The following is a 19,466-nucleotide window of genomic DNA, read 5'->3' on the forward strand; positions in this document are numbered from 1 at the left end:
CTTAGTCTGCACTGCAAAGCTCTTTGTTTTTTATTAATATGGATGAATCTTTCTAAGTGTCTCGATTTTTCCTGCATCTTAAATTTGACATTTGGGATATGAAATAAAATTCAAAAAGTGTATTTTACATAAAACTTGGTGAAGACATTTATGTTGGGGATAAATCGTGTCCTTGACAGGTTAATTTTTTTTATTAAACTACAAAATCCTAAATTAAAATTTGTGCTAAATCTCTAAACTAACGTGGTACAGATCATCTTTATGTGTTAGCAGTATCACTTTGCAGAAGACTGCATCTCTTCGTTCTCTGTTGAATGTGCTGTTAGTAGAAAATTGATCGTGCACCTTCTAGCTTTAGCATTTGTGGAAATGAGATGACTGCAGGGGTTAACTGAGGACGCACACAGTGAAACCACACACCCCAGTACCACGGGTTACTGTCAATCCTCCACAGGGGTAAGATGGCTGGACACAGGGAGTCCACGCCGATGCAGGCGTGGTATATGGGAGGCCATCAACCGCTTCCTTTTAGACTATTTGTGTCTATATAGGTTTATATGTTGCAGACCAACTTCTGATTTAAGTTCTTTCAGTCTTGAATTCAGAGCTTTGTGCACCAAAATCAAAATTCAGGACATGATCAGCGGCAACTGCACAGTCAACAACAGCCGGCGAGGGGCATGCAGCGCCATCAAACTGAGCGAGCGAGAATCTGATATCATCTCCAACCACTGCACCCTTCCCCCTTTACACTGTGTGAGAGTCCCCTGGTAAATAATAGCCACTCTGTTTGACCCCCCCCCCCCCCCCCCCCTTTCTGTCTCACACACAGTTTCTGGGTGGGGGTAAGTAAGTGCCATGACAATTCTCAGCACGGATCATGATGGGAGATTGAGTTGGTGTGACCAATCAGCACTCCCTTGAATCCTTTGACATGAGTCGCAGGCCAGATTATCTCACTTCCACCAATACATAGCTCCAGTAGAATGCACAGAAATGAGACGGGCGTGAATTATCATGAGCTATTAAGTTTAGTTCAGCACGTTTAATTTAAATATTAAAGGCTTCTGCGAGGTTAAGGGCAAATCGAGGAAGTCACTTGATACAGATGAGAAAGATAGGGTGACAGCGAAGCAAAGAGGAAGCCACAAGCCTGCGCGAATGTGAGCGAGATAAAGAAGGCCTCCTCGTCACTTCACACCACTTTCTACTGTACAATGGCAAGTGGAAAGAAATACGAGGCCCCTGTCTATTTAGGCTTAGTAAAAATGGAGACTATAATAACGCAGGACTCAGGAATGTGTCTGCTGGTTTACCGCCAAACGTGGCCCAGAACATCCAAGCCTCTGCACAGATACAGCTCAGGCAGTGATGCTGTGGCTAAAAACTCGCTCCCCACTGAGGCAGCGAAGGGTGTTGATAGCCATGGAACAGCTTCCCTAAGCAACGAGTGGATGGGTGTAAACTGAACCGCTTATATTTCTCATTCTTCTTGCAGGCGGTTGTTGGTGATTTTTATCAACTTCTCTTAAAGTAATAAAAAATTTTTTTAAAAAGTGCTTTGTAAGCATCAGTGAGGACTTCCTCTGCATTCACCACATGTGAAATGCTGCTTTTCATACTCAGCGTGAGTTACTGTGAATGTCACAGCTGTTTGAAACAATGATACAATGATGTGTTTTGAATTACACAGGCAAGTCTGTGGAACAGTCCCGTCTACATTTTACGCGTCAAGTACAACAACAGCTGTAAAGACAAATGTGTGTGTTGGGTAAAAATGATGCTTTTATGACGCTCTCACTGAGGTTCCAAGGCTGTTACACAGTTGGGATTTAGCGACACCCTGCGGTCAGGTGGGGTAACTGCGAAAACGAATGGATTTTACTGAATTTAATGAATGAATGAAAGATGCGTGGGGAAGTGGGGGGAACATGAAATGCGAAAAATTAGCCCTGTAGTTATATCTGAATTATTGGGGGGAGTCAAAAATATTTGTCACTTTGTCAGTTTCAGTTTGGGTGGTGCCTTCTTTGGAGGGTAACGCCCAGACAGGACCTGAACTCACCTGAAACCAGCCGGCGTCTCTTTGAACGTGCTCTTTGGCTTTCTGCGTATGTTCCTGACATGTTCGGCAAAGTTTGGTCAACCTTTGAGCAAAGGTTTCGAGACAGACTACTTTCTCTGAGGTTATGGTGGAAGGTACAGTGTTTGTTTTACTGGCAGCTCGGGCTAATTCATTTGTCCGCAGGCTTCTTTGACTTTGTTTCGCCATTAAGCTACTGGACAACAAGCAGTCAGGCTACTGCTGAACTACACTCAGTAGTTACAGTCAGAAAATCGTTATTTAACATTTAATCAAATTTGTCTTAAACTTCGCAAAATAGTCCTAATAGTATGAAAAGTATTTGGTTGTAAACACGTCACATTCCCCTCTATTCTTTGTGAATGTCATTTCATTGTAAGACGCAGATTTTTTTTCGCTCTTTTGAAATTGTAGGTATTTGTTTCAGGTAGTGGTCGAGAAATTGCGTCATTCTTTTTCTCCCGAAAGCTTACTTTCAGAAGAAAAATCTTATTTTCAGGTGAAGTGTCAACTTCCTCCTTTAATGGTGATATAAAAGAGCATCTTACATACAGAGAGAATATTTCATTTTTCATCTCTTGCTGCATCTAACCTCAAAGAATAGTTGCGTAAATCTGCAGATAGGTTTGTTCAGTCTGGATCTTGCCACTAAAATTACACATGGTTCTTAACATGTGCAAAAGAGAAAACTCCAAGAGGAAGTTAGTTACTAAACATAGGCAGGCAGTCACTCTCAGTCAGGTTTGGGCAGTGGTTTGTATGGTGATAGGCATCTACCTCCTACACTCAGCCTCTCAGCTCTGACACCCGGAAAGCAAAGTGATGATACATTTGTGTTGTGCAAGGCACAAATGTACAGAAGTATTGATGAGAGCTTCTAGTGATGGTTTATTATCACTGTCAGAGGCACAGAGGATACTTAGCTGTTTGGACGAACCTTTTAAAGAACCAGGTATGAGTCTTTCTCTCTTCATTGTTCTAGCTGGGGACTTTGGCGAGCTGTGGTACCGGTAAGTGGCTAAACTTGGACAGCTGCAGCAGGGCTCAGGACCCTGTGAACAACTCGCCGCCTGGTTTTGCCACAGAGTCTAAAAATGCCTGTGGGTTACACGTTTCAGAGTACTCTGAAATGTGTAACCCACAGTGTAGATTCTCATTTTCTCTAACTTCACACCCAGTGGGGCAGCACGGTGCTTAGTTTTGTCTCTGATGTTCTTTCTCTCTAACAGTTTTGGCATTTCAAAAAAAAGGAACTTAACCTAGAGGAAGTTGGTCAATAAAGGCAACTTAGATTTCACAACGTTACTGTCCATTTATGAGCTTGAACTGCAAAGTGAGAAAAATCTTTCTGATTCTTTGTTTGGGAAAAAATAGATTTTTGCACGATGTCGTTTTGCAGAAGAGTCCTTTTCATTTTGCTGTGAGACAACTTTCTGTGTGTGTCACATATTAAACAAATCTGCTGACACTGATCATTGTGACACTTGTGCTGTGACTCAGTGCTGATCATGAGCATTAACTTTTTACGTTTTTAACCTTTCTCTGAGCTTCTGCTTCCACAGAACTTCTGCTGTTTCTGAGCATGTTCGATTCAGTTTTTTCCATCCTCTGAAAAACAAAACAACAATAAGAAAGAGAGAAAAAAAAGCTGATTGGGAAACATTGTCTTTGCTGTACCCGTGACGCCACATCCTTTTGTCACACTGAAGAAATTTTTTTTCTCCTTTTCTGCTCATTTCTGTTTTGTTTTTTTCCAACCTACACATTTTGAATAAGGTGTTTCTTTCAACAGGCTGCTTTCCCCATATCCGTGACTCCTTCAATGGCTGCCGATGACTACAACCCTGTAAGTAGCTCTTTTTTGTCTTTTTCTAACATTTACTCGCTCTCTCTTTAAAGGATTAGAAACTTCTGCTTCCCTATTTATCAGTAACTAATTTGAATGTAAGCAGTATACACCCAGAGTTTAGACACCACCAGGTGGATGTTTTGTTTGACTCACTGGGGAGCAAAGAGAGTTACAAATAAAAGGAGACCAATAAGAAACAAGTCACAGATGCTAATGGAGGTGTTAAACAGCATGTAGAAAGATAGAGAAAATGCACATGACACTCAGTGTGAAAACAGGATGTTTCAGACAGCCTCTTCTTCTCAGTTGTGTGGTCTGAAACTGCTGCTCACCCCCTTGCCTTTTTCTTTTTGACCTCCCCCAACCCCTCCTCTGCACTCCTCTCAAAGGTCTCCCTCCGACACAAATCCAAGAAGAAGAGCCGAGGAGGTGAGTCCTGCCTTATCACCTTGTCACTTATCTCAGCCTACAGCTGCAATTAGAAAGCGTAGTGGGTGGATGCGAAGCAGCGGTGCACTTGGCGTGCGCAGAGGGATTTTAGACTAGTTCAGTTACTTTCACTTCACTTCTTTTATTTCTTGGCTCTGTGTAGCCGTGCCTTTGGGTTCTTCTGAGACGCTAACTAATTTGTGTATATATACTGTTTTTGCTGACTGACTCATATCGGTAACGGGTAGGATGAAGGTAGAATAGCACTTTTGATTTGACTCTTCCAGGATGCTTCACGCGCTTCTTAGTTTTAGAGGTCCATTTGGTTATCGACCAAACTCCGGGAGCTCTTTAGACTGAAATGGAAACGTTTTGGTTGTTTGTGTTTGGATGTTTAAATCTGTAACGTTCTGCTTCCTCTGATGCTGTGACTAAATGCGCTGTTGTCTGGTTAAGGCAATGGTACGATGAGCAGAAGACGGATCTCGGTCAAAGAGCTCGGCCAGCCAGACCACCAGGGCTGGCTGTACAGGAAGAAAGAAAGCAAAGGCTTTCTGGGTATGAAATGGAAGAAGTACTGGTTTGTGCTGAAGAAGACTGCTCTCTACTGGTATACCAACCAGCTGGTGAGTAAAACACCCTCTGACTAGTAGACTAATGTGGGTTTTAGACTAGCTGGTTGCTATTTAGAGATTGCACACAGCGAGTGTACAATTGCACAATCCCTGATAACAAAAATATTTAACACAGATAAGTCTGCTTCTCTATATCAGTTGCATGCTTTTCAACTTCTTCAATTTATCTTGCAAGATTATAAGATATAATGTAATGATGAGAATTATATCAAAAGAGAGAGGAAAAAATAAGGAAGCTATTAAAGTTGCACCTCTTTCTTTTGGTTTTCCACCACTCTTTGGAATATTTTGTGTGTCATCCTATCTGTGTTGCCCTTTTTAAAGAGTATCTTGCATATCTTCTTTATTTTTGCTAATTTCAGGAAAAGTTACAAAGTACAACAGTGTTACACCCAAGTCATCAAAAAAACACCTTAAAAGAATCTTAAAACTGTCTGATGATCTTTTTTTTAATCATCATAAAATAGTTAAAAATAATCGGGGTAGTTCTTGAGAACTTGTATCAGCTGCAGATTAAGTGCTGTAATCACTCTTTACAGCAGCAGGATGGTGGCACATACACAATGTGTACTTTAGTTTTTGACTGAACATGTAATCCGGTGATTGATGTGGCTTCATGTGTTTTTATTTGCTTTTATGCTTTTTTGTCTCACGCTAACAATAGCAAAAGATGAAACATGACTAAATTTTATTACAGCTTAAGTAACAGACCACAGAATTAACACTGGGTGAGTCACAGATGTGCGCTAGGCAGTCAGGGCTGCAGGTTAGTCATACTGGTTTCCTCCACAGCTGTCTCCTTGCCAGTCTGTCACTGCAGGAATCAGCGAGCGCTGGTGACACTGCGCTTCCTGAATGTGACCGTGTCACTAATAGCCCGCTGCTACATATATGTCTAATCTACATCTGTTTGACTTACTGGCACGATAACTTCAGTCAGACCTGCTGTACGTCACCACCACTCAGTACGAGGAAATTAAAGAAGTTGCCTGTTGCAATTCAGACGCGCACGTCCGTGTGGGGAAGTGGTTTGAAAGTTGTGTTCTAATACTCACTGTTGTTCAATCTGTGCGTTGCAGGCAGAAAAAGCTGAAGGCTACATCGACCTCACAAACTTCATGATCGACAGAGCCATCGAGTGCAAGAAGAAATAGTGAGTCCTCACAAACAGTGCTGGGTGTGATCTATGAAATCACAGTTATAACAGTAAAACTGTCTTTTTTTTTTTTTTTTTAACCCTCGAAACACTAAACTGCTGTTCGTCTGTCTTTCCCTATTCAGTGCATTCAAAGCTTGTCACCCGCAAGTTATGATGTTTTATTTTGCTGCCGAGAGCTACGAGGACATGAACTTGTGAGTCATGTCAACTAAAACAGTGTTTGGAAATGTATACATTTTATGTGCATTATAATATTTTATCAGAATTGCAATTAAGTTGGATCATTTCTTTGTTTCAGGTGGGTGAATAAGCTTGGGCTGGCCTCCATTCAGTATGAGCAAACAGAAGTAAACGCTTCGGCCGGTGAGCACCTGTTTCAGTTCCCCGCCTCTGTCACTGAAGCTTTCCAACATCTCACTTTGTTTGGGTTTTAGTTTAAGAAATTTACTATTTAAGTTTTTAATCAGCAACGGAATCGTTTGTTTTTAATTGTCATATAGCTCTTCAGTACTTTCCAAGCAAACATGCCCACTTCAGCCCCGTGTGGGGTTACTATGGGCAGACCAATATGAAATGTATGGCACACCTGGGCCCCACAGATTTTTACAGCAGATGCTCATCCTGGCACAACCCTCAGGGGATCTATATCTCTCACTCTCAAACCACTTGATCCTTAGATCAGATAAACTGTACTACACTGTGGATCCACTTGCTCTCAGAGGAGAAAAATGAAACACTAAAGTCTTATTAAACCAAATATGGCCTGTTATAGCTTTCACTCATTGACTTCTTTTGCAGTGTAACCCCAGTTTAACTTCCGTTGTACTGAGGTTTTGAACCAGCCACTTTCTCTCAGCCTCATATTTCTGACAGTGTAATAAAACATGTTCTATGGTTGTCTCTTCTCCACAATATATTTTCTTTTTTGATGCTTCCTTATCATAAATAATGTGTCAGCAAACATGCCCGTGTGGGCCCACAGTGTCTAAATGTGGAGCTGTGTGGGCAAGGCAAGCCCAAACTAATCCCACCTAGATCCTGCTGCAGTTTTGCCGTTCGGGGTCCCTGTAAGACAACTGTTGGTTGCCCAGAAAGTTCCCTCTCGGGGGCCCAAAAAGAGCAAAACTGCTGTAAGCCCCACGTGGGCTTACCCACAGAAAACCCATGTAAGGTCCCCAAAGGGCACAACTGCAGCAGGATCTAGGTGGGCACGCCCACTTGGGGTAAGTGTGGGTTTACAGCCCCACAGTTCACCAACAACTACCCACTGTGGGGCCCCACAGGCATTTTTCCTGGGTTACATTTGTTGGTTACATGTTTGAAGTTTTTGTTTCTTGTGTGTCTCCATGTTTCATGTTCAGAGTGTTATAGTGAAGCTAGTGATCACGAAGAAGCTGAAACCACAGAGATACCTCCTCCACCGTACTCTGAACAGACCCTGCGGGACTCCTCGAATGCCTCCGGTCCGCCTGGTAGCACACATCAGGTCAGTAACGGTTCTGGCTGGACGCACATCCATCCATAAGAGCCAACATTTATCTTTTCATTTAATATAAGCTCATTTTGAATTTGATGCACATCTGTGAAGGCATCTGCAAACCTGTACAGGTTCTGGAGAAACATGCTACCATCAAGCATGTTGCTGGATGCTTGCTTATTTCAGCAAGAAGATGCCATGCTACTTTGAGAACATTAGAATGACTCTGTACTAAGTGAGGTCACGGTAATAAACAGCCTGAATGCAGTCAATGCAGCCAAATTCAAAATGAGCATATAACTGCAGTTTAATTGTTAATGTTCAGCAAAGATTTACATTCTGTTTAGATTAAACACACGGTCACAACTTTTGCAAAGGCAGCTGTGTCTTTAAGGGACACTACATGTTTTATTACAAGTAAATAAAACCAAGTGGAACCAAATGGGATTAATTAATAGAAAAAACTCTTAACTTAAATGTATTTGTATTTCAGGGTACCCTTCCTCCCCCTTACTCCTCTGCAGTCCCCAGCGAAGCTAACGGTTCGCTCTCCTCACCTGTCAGTACGATCACATCTCAGAGCTCCGCCTCTTCGCTCACCAAGCAAAGACAGTCCTGGTTGGACCTCGTCTCGCAGGCATCTCCTTCTGCTGGGGAAACAGCAGTGGTGTGCTCAGCCCAGGTCCACTCGCATCAGCCTCCACAAAAGGAGACGGCAGAGGAAACAAGGCTGGAGAACTTGGCCACCCAGGACTCCTCGGGCACTGAATCTAATGAGGAAACGCCTTCAGCTGAGGGGGAAGATCAGAGGGAAGTTTTAAGGACGCAAAATAAAGGTGAATATTTAATATATGCAGTTTTTTCTCGTGGCCCACTTCCAGCTCTAAGAAGCAGAGCACGTTTCCTGTTTCTCAGAACTTTGATTAGCATCAGTGATCAACAGAATATACGACTGTTAACATTCTTATTCCTTTTCTGAGCTTTCTATCTGTGACTAATCTAATTGACTCACCTGCATGCCATTTGAATTAATTTAGCAGGCATTTACTCAATGCAACCACTGCATGTAGGATGATGATGATGATGATGATGATGAAGTGTGTTGTCTTGTTGCAGGCAATCATGAGAACGGCTCCGATGAGATGGAGAAGCTGTATATTCACCTGAAGGAGGCCAGTCTGTCGCCGATAGGAGAACGTAAACCATCCACGAAAAAGGAATTTAGGACCTCCTTCGTAAGACGCTGCAAAAACCAGGCTGTCAATGACAAGCTGCACCTTATCAGGACACTCAACAGCACATTAAAGGTACATTTCTCACCTCCCTTTTTAGTTTTTAGTTTTTTAGTTTGCGAATAGCAAAAAAATACAGTTAAATAATTTATGCATATTCAGTTTTTCACTTTTTTTGCCCAGGCGAAAGAGGCGGACTTGCAGGCAATAGAACAGATCCTGTCTGACCCGGAGCTTACCTCAGACAAGTTCAGAGAGTGGAAGGAGGCCAACGGACCTCTGGTGCAGGAGATCTGTGTCACACACATCCAGCAGGTGGCGTCAGAGGCCGCAAAGGCTGAAGCGTCGGTCATAGCCGCTCCTGTGGTAGAGACCAGTTTATAAAGACTCTTCATGACTTTTTATGGTGTTCGGACTCTGAGGACCTCACAGTCACATACATCAAATACACACACACGCACACACACACACACACTGCTGTTGGTTATTCACTTGAGAACTCTGTTTATATTCAAGTTCTTTTCAACTAGTAGTTGGATGAATGAACTGTTGTTTTTAGTTCCATGTGGAGACGGTGTATGATAAGCAGCACACATTAAAATGTGAAATGTGTCGTAGTATTATTTTTATTGTTTAATTTGTAGGTTTAGCAATTTTTACAGCTGTTTGTTTTTATAATTTTATGAACCTATGTATAAACTGTATATTTGGAACGGTGGAGTGCATGGAAATAATGTCTCTGTTGTTTATCTGTAGTGAATTTTGTTGTTTTTAAACTATTCACAGTCAGTTATTGGTGCCATGCACCTTCAGTGCCTGTTACACATGTGTTACAGAAGCTTTTTCAATAATGTGTGTATGTCGTCGCCCTATATTCATGCTTATTAGGAAGACTTTGCTGACTGAACACTAGGGCCTGCACTAACAGAATAAATGTTGGTCTCAAATCAGAATTTCTTCTTTTTTAATACTCAAAAGTGTCAAATTCATGTGACTGTAATGTAATTTACTGCTGAAATGTAGCGATCGCCTCGTTTTTTGTGGAAGATTTTTTTTTTTTAATCTTCTAAACCAAAACAAACTTTTTAAATTATTTCAGCTACACTGATTTTTTTTTTTTTTTGGTCATTTCTGACCATGAACATTGACAGTATGAGGCAAAATCTTGTCTAAAATGTGACAGACTTTATAACTGATAACATCTGTGCATACAGTATATTGAAGTAAAGTGGGGATTTAGCAGTATTAAGGATAACTCTCAGGAAAACGCTCCTGGAATCATACAAACAAGTCTGAAAGACCTGGTACAAGTTAGATAAGTGGATGGTTATAAATAAATTCAGACATTATGTGACTGCACAGTAGGTTTGGACACCTCAGGCCGAACAGGATTTTAATATATGACAGGACCTACCAGAATACAGAGGCATTTTCCCCCTTATGTATCATCTGTTGTATAAGTTAAAAAAAATGTAAATAATTGTGAAGGGATGTGTGATGTTTGTTCTTAATTCTGGAATGAATGTGTTTGTTTGTATACAGGGAAATAAAGTCAGAAAAGTGAACTTTACCAGCCTCTTTGTATGATTCCTGTAGGGAGTGTCACCACTGATACCAATGGGTTCCACAGGTTTTATAATGTACTGCTTCAGGTGCTCTTTTTAAGGGTCGTGTCACAGCTAATCATCTACCTCCATCTCACCCTATCTGCAGCATTCTGTCATACTAAACATGTCCTGCTTCATCCATATATTTTCTCTGTGGTCTTCCTCTTCTCCTCCTGCCTGGCAGCTCCATCCTCGGCATCCTTTGTCCAACTTGACCACTTTCTCTCCTCTTCAAAGCATCATCGGTTGAAACCATTTCAGCCATGCATCCCCAACTTTGTCTCCAAACCGCCCAACCTGTCCCCCTGATGCACTAACCGAATCTTCTCCACTGTGGTCAGTCACAATGAAAATCTTAACACCTCCAGTTCAGCCTCCTGTCTTTCTGTCAGTGCCACCGTCACCACACATCATATCAGGTCTCATTATACACCAACATTCCGTCTGATACGACTCGTTGACGCTAGGAGTCGCCGGTTTCTCTCCACATTCCCCGCTGAGGTTATGCGCCATATTGGCAGTCTCCTCCATCTCAGCAAGCGTCGGGCATGCACGCCTCTAACCGGTTATCGAGGAGACGTTTGTAAATATTTACTGTGGTCTGCCAGTCGAAATACAACACTATGGAGGCGGTCAAAGCCTTTAACAATGAGGTTTGTAAGAGATTCTCGCTAAAAGATTTGAGTATATTGAGGATATGTTGTCTAATTCACAGTCGCGGTAGCTAGTCGGCTAACGTTAGCATCTTAGTAAAGAAGAGGGTAGTGTTTGGCAAGGCCGCTGTTTCTGCACAGCAGTGCAGCGGTAACGTAAAGTCAGTGAGTGTGTACTTCGTATAAACTGGCCACACATCATGCAAGAAGAGAGTTAATTTGTTAGTACAGCCCTAATCAGGGTTAAATTCTGTGAACAAATATAACCCAGCGGCTGCCAGTAGCGCTAAATAGCTAGCTCGCTAGCTAGCTCCAAATTAGCAAAACCGCTTGAGCTAACTATCTGATGTGACCATGGGCAGAGTAGCGCTCATTCACCTGGGAAAGAAACAACAAATGATTGTGAATCAGTACTTTCCAAATTACAGTTAGTTTCCCGGTATATGCAACCTAAACAATGTGAAGTAGCAGCGCATATCCACACTGTTAAGTTTAGCCTTAGCTATCTGAAGCCTCCAAGCGGAGACCGCAGCCGTCATTTGTCTACATAACACGAAGTCTTTGCTTTAGCATGATGATCATTGTAAATAACACCTGCATTTAATCCTAGTAAAAAATCAATCCGCTGTCGACCGCAATCGAATTGTGAGTGTTTGTTTTAATGACGATACTAACGCAAATACCTGAGTCAGAGGCAAGCCCCCGACGTCGCTTTATTGTGAACTTGGGGTCTCTCTGAGCCCCATGACAGCGAAAGCCAAGGTTCTTTAAATTGTTAATAAAAGTTTGTAGTTGGTGAAGGGGGGTACTCATTTAGAAAGCTATTGGGTGGCAGTTTACGGTTCTTATAGGATCACTTCAGTATTTAAACAAGCTGTTCTCTGTCTTTTTCCTTTCATATTTCAGCTGTACTCATTGAATGAATACAAGCCCCCCATCTCCAAGGCCAAGATGACTCAGATCACCAAGTCTGGAATAAAGGCTATAAAAGTAAGTATGCAGTGTTATAGGATGAGGCAGGTAATAGAGGAATAAAGACATGATTATTAAAGAGAACTGTTCCTTGGCTCCCAATGAATATAAACATATGCATGGTCTAGCAACCAACATTATTCTAGTTTTGTTGAGTTGCTCCTACAGTAGAATAGACCTCAAGTAATTTTTAAATCTCAATTTAGGTCACAGCCCACTAGAGTTGTGGTATGTTAATGTTATCCAGTATGAAGATGGTAAAGAAAATGTGGGACCAAAATTGAATTTTTACTCTCAGCTCATCTTCAGTCACATTCTGGTTTGGTCTTTAAATCAAGCATCCAAAACAATATGTGGTTATTGGTATTTAAAGGAATAAAGATGAAAATATAAATGTTGACTTTTACTACAATGGCAGTGCAGGTGGTTGTATGCCCTTTGGCTTAACACACGTAAGACCTCCAATTCTAGACAAAGGGAAACATACGGTAATACATTTGTGCGTAGGAACAGCATGTGGAGTAAAATATACCAAATCAAATATGCTGTAATGACCACGTGTGAATGAGGGAGCAGCCAAAAGAAGCTGCTTTAAAAAAAAAAAAAATCTTATGCTAATCTTATGCTGTTTACTGGATAAACTACAAAGGAATGTAGGGTTATATAAACTCAACAGCAGTGTGTGCAACTCATCTGCTCTGCTGTAAAACTGTGTGGTGTTTGCATAACTTTTAATAATAGAACAGTTTAATAAAAGCCCAGGAAAGCTGAATTACCTAAGAATTAAAAAATATATGAGGTGTTGCTCTTCTGCTACCTTTTATGGTTTCTCATCAGCCTTCAGGCAATAAGCAATTTTTTTTTTAATTGATTTTTTTTCATGCAATAGAAATGACTTTATTGATTTATATGTGTGGGAAATATGACGATTAGAGGGGTGCAGTGAGACTGAAGTACCTCGCTAGCCAAACATCCCAGTTTAACAGGGAGTTTCAGCAAAGTCGAACACCAATCAAATCTATAGGTTTTTATCAATTTATGTAGTTTTCTTATAGTATATTTCTAATCAGACATTTGTTTGTTATGTGTTGAACATGGTAAAGTTAACATTTTGAGTGTATGAAAAGTAACTGAACCCAGTGATGTTGAGTTATTCTGTTTTCAAAAACAGGTCATGTATCACATCACACTGAGGTTTTTTTGCCTGCTTCAGTTAATGTCTACATATCAACGTTGCCTGTTACTGCACAAAGTTCATTTATGTGCTAGGCTGTTAGTAAATAACATTTTCAAGCTTGAAGAGACATTTTTCACCATCTGTATTTATAAGTCTCTTCGTTTTAGTTATAGAAGTTTTTTTTTTAAATAAAACTGACTTTTCGTTGTGTAAAAGGCAAAGATGTTAGTAACAAGTATAACAGTAGCTTCATTCCTGAGCAGTGAGCCAGCGTGCACAGTGCCAGAAACTCGGGAATTAAAGTAACAGTCATTATTTTTATTTATATAAGTCTGCTTTGTAACTCATCAAAGTTATTTTAACATATGAGATAATTGTTTTATTGCTGTTATTTGAAATCATGGCTGAATTCACAAACTGATAACAGATTTCTTTTATACATTGGAAATTCTACACACGTTATTGTGAATACAAAGTTTTTAAAAGGCTGCATTTGATCAGTTTTTACGTATATTAACACATCAGCAGCCAACAGCAGTGCACAGCGGCTTTAGCACTTCTTGTGGTCTGGAAAATATAGATGGGATGCCTTGAGTAAATCGGTTAGAATTCTAAATAAAACAGATGTTAGACATAAAACATTAAGGTAAATGTATTAGGTGCCAACAGCGTATTAAGCCACATTCAGACTACGGCAGCTTGCCACTGTGACATCATTTAAAATGAGCGTTTTAGCCTTTGTTATCTTACGGGTTTAAAACCCGAAATGATGAATGAGGAGAGCAGGACCTGACTGTGAACCTGTGAACTTTCTCATTGGCCAACAACTTGCCAATCACAAGTTTAGTATACCCTGGTTGTGTCATATAATCTCCAGATTTTACTGATTGTGCTAAATATTCTGGAGCAAATTCGTCCCTTCTGCTGGCTTTGATTGATCTGTGGTCTGATGCATCACTCGGTCAAGGCTCTACAAATGCCTAATCTGACCACTGTAACAGATTTAGACTGATCCCAGTATAAACCAGTCCTATTGGAGTCTTTTGTGTATTTTACACAATTACAACAAACAGAACAATCTTCAGTCAGCAGTTTGTGTTGCGTGAGCATCAAATAAGGTGTGGACGATTTTAAAAAGAATACAGCTTCACATCATCTGCCTTATTAGTTTGGTTTTTGATCATTATTTTCCTATGATGTAGCACCATAACTGCAAATCCTCTGATTAAAAATGATACGCAACCAGTTGTTATTCTGACCTGATTATGTTCAGTGGTACACGTGTAAAAGCTGCAGTACTTGTTTTTTTTTAATTTTTGTTTGCAATATTCACATCTCATAATAACAAGAGCCGAGTGTTATAATTAGGCTGAAATTAAATTTGATAAAGATGGTTATTAATCTGGCTAAATTAAAGGATACATGGCAGTGAATTTGTTTTGGGAGGCGTTTCTGCCCACTGAGACTGAGCTTGAATACTTTTCCATGTGTGGGAAACAGAGTGTAATGTTGTCATGGAAATAGTGAGTTACATTGCGGGATGCAACCAAATTAGCTTTTTAAATATATCTTACTGCTGTCTGATTTTGAATCTATGGACAACTTCCTAGAATGACTTTGATGGAGGAAAGATAAAATCCTACAGTGAGTTCCGACCTCCGCTTTTATTTTGTAGTTTTTTCTGATTTTGAAAATAAAGTGCAGACACATGCGTAGCTGTATAGTTGTTAGCTGTTATAGTGTTGAAAGTAGTTGGCGCCATTTCTGTTCTTGCGTGCTGTTAAATGCTTTAAGCTCTTGTACTTGACTATTATTAGTTTAGCTGAATTTGTAACTAGTTCTAACGTCACAAAATGAACAAATAGCAATAAAAGTCTCACCCTGCTTACTCAACAGTAACTGTGCGTCCTCATGTTGCAGGTGGACCGTTATATTTTAGTAGTTTTGCATGTTGGTTCCTGTTTACAGGTCTGTCAGTGTATCATAAACACATGATGATTCATGGGGATAAATGGGCCTTAACACATGGCATGTAGCCAATACACAGCAAAATCTGTGTGTCTTAAAAACCCAAGCAGAAAATGAGACTCTACATCTGGAGAAATTTTAGAAGTAAAAAAAATCAGTTGAAACCCAAAGAAATGCTGCTGTTTTTTTAAAATTAAATTTTATTACTTAATTTTATATATAGATGATTTATAAAAGGTGAAGGTCATTTTTACTTTTCAAAGTGGGCAAAAAAGTGTTTTCCCAGAACGGTGCTTTTTATTATGCATGCTTGGCTGGTATCCTGCACACTGTGCCTATAATTCGGGGGGTCTTTTGCATCGCTGATCATTAGTCACTAACAAATTCTCCTTAGACTTCATTGCTTAAAGTTGTTCTTATTATGAAATACTCAAGGACCAAAACACAGTTTCCTTCTTTATAAAATGACAGTTATTTTTTTAGTCATTTGAATTCTGGGCCTGACACTTTGAGTTCAGGACACCAGCCTTTAACAAAAGTCCTCTCATGATATATTTCTTTGTCCTGTTTGCACTCTAAAGGAACTGCTCTTCTTGTGGTGTTTCTATGCCTTGTGTTACCTGTGAATAACACCCGTTTCCCCTTCCCTCAGCAGCTCTCCCAGCTCCCCCAAAGCACTGAAAGTGAAGCAGGAGGATGGGGTGGAGAGAGTTACAAAGAGATAAGAGAATCCCTAACCAGCTTAGGTAGGAGTATGGGTTGTTTCACAAGGAAGATGGAAGAAGACTAAAATAATTGAACTGAATTTGTTCCCACACACCCAGAGATGCACAGCTTTTGCTGTTCTGGTTGTCTTGCGTTGGTCGATGTTGGCTTTGAACTCTTGTTTTTCAAATTGAAGTTGCAGTCTTGTTGATTTTCTTCATGAGTTATTTGAAGATATTTGTGTTTGGTGCAGTTAATTAAAGTCAGTCTTCTGTGTTGCTTCATGTTGGATGGAGCTGGAGCGGAAATGTGTTAGCTTTGGGTTTAAGATGCCATCAGTGACTTATTAAATGTTGAGTATACAGTTAACTGCATGAGTCCTTTAACATTAAATATACACGTTTAGTGCTTTTATCTCCAGCAATACTCAGATTTGCATGTCAAGACTAAGTTTTTATTAGAATCTTAGATTTATTTCATTGAAGCTTGAGGTTTGTCTGGTTCACAGTTTAAAAATTGTAAATCCATGCTTTGGCAAAGCAGTCGTAATTGATGTCTTTTGTACACGCAGGAAGTTTGCCTTTTTCATCAATAACTGAGAAATCCAGTTGAATCTACATATTTCAGATGGTGATTTGAATGAAAGGTTGGGGCTGTTGCTTCTTGTTGAGTCGTGCTCAGATGGAGGAGAGCTTAGAGAGCTTAAACTAGATTGATGATGGCGCTTCAGTGCTGGAGCTGATCCGTAGGATAGGATGGCACATGATTTTAGAAGTTTCTCTGTAACGTTGCTGATCATTTCAAAACAGCCAACATACGTGATAAACAAAAATAATAAATGGAAAACGATGCATATGTGACCAGCCGGGATGGTGCAACAAAGCATCTGAGATGTAATGTCAGATGCTTTGTTATCATGTTACCCATTCAGCACAAATTTCTAAGAGACTGATGTCCACAGGCAGCAGTTTTTATGCTGCCATTCAAAATGAATGAAGATTCTAAAAGTAATTTTCATTCATAGCCAGATTAGAAATGGTCTTTTTAGTCACTGCCAGAGTTAGATTACTCTCTGCTATTATTTAGTGTAGATATCTGTAAGAGGAATGAACAGCAGTGCTACAGAAACTTAGCATCTTCCAACCCAGTGCACTTCAAGTGTTTTTGTGCAAAGGACTTCACTGTAAAATCGAAACTTCCAGCACAGAAAACTGTTCCTGTGGACACAGCATCGAATCTTTAATTTGGTTTAATGGGCAGTACAGCCTCAGAGTAAGGTTGCATCTGAAGAGCACTTAACCTTACTGGATTGTTACTATTCTCCATATACTGAAATTGGATGAATGATTAAAGACAGGATTTTAGTTTGTCTTTCAGCGTATCTTGAGTTTGGATAAGAAGAGACAGTCTTGCACTTTAAAAAAGGAAAAGTTACCTTAACTCATGATCATCAGCTGCGCTCTAAAATGTTCTCTTGAAGCAGCCTGACAGACTCACACATGTTCAGACAATTATTTTCACAGCCAAGTTATTTAAAAATTGATGAAAGCGTGGCATTAATGTAAAACCGTTAACGCCTGTAAGGTGCACAGCTACCGGCGACTTGCTACAAACCAGCGAATGCTGCGTTTTTGCCACATTCTTCATTTCGTCTGTGACTAGCAACAAGTAGGAGAGAAATACATGGTTTTGAACCAGCCGGGTTCCACTTACACAGTCTGGGTACGCTTGTAGGTTGCCTATATTTTACCCGTGTTGACCCACTTGGCATTGCCCACCAGCAGCTGTAGATGTCTCGCTCTTTTCTTTGTGTTGTTTGTGTGTATCAGTCTGCCTGTACTTCCAGGAAAAGGACAGCTTTCAACACAAAAAATCTCTGAAACATTCCCCTTTAAACCATGCAATAAGTGATACTGATCCCCATCTGCACAGAATCCGTTAAGACCTAAAATTACCTGTGAAGATTATTGTGAAATGAATTGGTCTCAGTGGATTATTTTAATTCCAAGCGTCTGTGTGGCCCACAGGCAAGTGGTTTCTTTTGCAACAAACTATATTTTTCTCATTCACAGTTCAGTTTGTACTAAAAGGTAGCAATACGAGAACTGTAACAGCAACCTTTAGCACTGGCTTAAACTATAAGTTGGTGCAAAAATTACAGTTGTCACCAAACTACCATTATTTGAACCAAAAAGACATTAAATATTAAAAGTAACCTAACCTGACAGCAGCTATAACAGTGTGTGTCAGGTAATGAATGATCAGGAATAATTAGGAACCTCTCTGCAGTCTGAGGAAACAACACACAGGGTAGGTGATTAGTTATTACAGGATACAACCGATAAAATCCATGCAAATATTTTGTGAGTTTAAAATATTTTTAGACTGACCTAAAATGACCCGATCTTAAGTCATTTTACCGCCACTGACGTCCAGCCTTGTAATTTCACTGGAGGAATTTGCTGCATTTATTTTTGAATCGGGCTTCATCTTTTAGATTTTTCAGATCCAAAACGCCCATCGGGCTATAACCCGACGGGCGGGGCTGAGATAGATTTTGGTCGCCCGACCGGAGATATCGCTAGTTGTGGGACATCGGGCTAGCGATTTTGCGAGCCCTGAGATCTGACCAATTGGATCACTGCATTTCGCAACAGGTGTGCTCGTAACTCAAATCGCGCACTGTTACTGAATACACAATGAGATGGAAATGGTAAAATAGTCCTATTTAACCTCAGGCGCACGGTTAGATGCTGCTCCAGGTCAGTCGGCTCTCTCTTAAATGATTCCTCTCCATTTTCAGATAAGGTCCCAACTCAAACAATTAGTTCATTACCAGGCCTCTGGAGAACTTCAAGACATGTTGAGGAGGTAGTTTAGCCATTTAAACCAGCTGTGTTGGATCAAGGACACATCTAAAACCTGCAGCACACTGGCCCTCGAGGCCCCTGATTTAAAATGCTGCTGCTGCTCCTGAGAACTGGATGCAGACAGAATCTGTTTCCTCCTTTTCTTTTTGGAAACATCAAGACCAGCTTATGATCGCTTCATGTCTACTCCTTTATTTATTTGTTTGTTTATTTTTTTAACCAATTTTAGCAAAAATCCGACCGGTTCGGTGTGTATATATGTTACACGACAAGTTTGGATCTGGAAATTTCTGAATTTCGTGTTGTTGTTTTTTCACATCACATTCGGTGTGTAACAGATTTACTCTACAGGATACTTCAGATGTACGTAGCTATGAAAGCTGTAAGATTAATTATTAAACGTGAATTTGTATTGAAAACTTTTATTGGGAATTATTGGCAACTGTTTCGATGCCGTTTTTATTTTCTCCTTTTTTAATGGATGTTTTAAACTTAAACGTGCTGCTTCGTTTAGGTTTTTTGCATTTGCTGCAATATCAAACGAGAAATTTAACATCTACTTCATGAAGCTGACGCCATTAGCTGCTAGAGTCACACACAGGGACTCGGATACTTTCTTAGAATATTTATTATTCTTAGAATATTTGTAT

The 19,466-nt window shown here is 40.2% G+C and overlaps 2 protein-coding genes across 6 annotated transcripts in view; both read left to right on the forward strand.

Annotated features, from left to right (window-relative positions):
* Nucleotides 1-9,518, forward strand: part of LOC309694831 (connector enhancer of kinase suppressor of ras 3-like) — a 42,180-nt gene extending 32,662 nt beyond the window's left edge. Inside the window, exons 16-25 of the mRNA XM_082515074.1 lie at nucleotides 3,876-3,929; nucleotides 4,322-4,361; nucleotides 4,818-4,987; nucleotides 6,076-6,149; nucleotides 6,278-6,349; nucleotides 6,454-6,518; nucleotides 7,517-7,641; nucleotides 8,126-8,468; nucleotides 8,749-8,939; nucleotides 9,048-9,518. Of these exons, the coding sequence (XP_082371200.1) occupies nucleotides 3,876-3,929; nucleotides 4,322-4,361; nucleotides 4,818-4,987; nucleotides 6,076-6,149; nucleotides 6,278-6,349; nucleotides 6,454-6,518; nucleotides 7,517-7,641; nucleotides 8,126-8,468; nucleotides 8,749-8,939; nucleotides 9,048-9,248 (1,335 nt within the window). The 3' untranslated portion in view covers nucleotides 9,249-9,518. The remainder of the gene's footprint in view (nucleotides 1-3,875; nucleotides 3,930-4,321; nucleotides 4,362-4,817; nucleotides 4,988-6,075; nucleotides 6,150-6,277; nucleotides 6,350-6,453; nucleotides 6,519-7,516; nucleotides 7,642-8,125; nucleotides 8,469-8,748; nucleotides 8,940-9,047) is intronic.
* A 1,050-nt stretch (nucleotides 9,519-10,568) lies between these two features.
* The window catches only part of scaf8 (SR-related CTD-associated factor 8), a 44,790-nt gene continuing 35,892 nt past the window's right edge, over nucleotides 10,569-19,466 (forward strand). For 2 of the 5 annotated variants that reach the window (XM_082515069.1, XM_082515070.1), the window contains exons 1-2: nucleotides 10,570-11,124; nucleotides 12,031-12,114. In XM_082515069.1, the coding sequence (XP_082371195.1) occupies nucleotides 11,095-11,124; nucleotides 12,031-12,114 (114 nt within the window). In that variant the 5' untranslated portion in view covers nucleotides 10,570-11,094. Of the gene's footprint in view, nucleotides 11,125-12,030; nucleotides 12,115-19,466 lie in introns of all 5 variants that reach the window. The other 3 variants (XM_082515072.1, XM_082515073.1, XM_082515071.1) reach the window with 2 other exon arrangements.

The sequence above is a fragment of the Aulonocara stuartgranti genome (genome assembly GCF_965226115.1).
Source record: "Aulonocara stuartgranti genome assembly, chromosome: 19".
In the NCBI taxonomy this organism is placed as follows: domain Eukaryota; kingdom Metazoa; phylum Chordata; class Actinopteri; order Cichliformes; family Cichlidae; genus Aulonocara; species Aulonocara stuartgranti.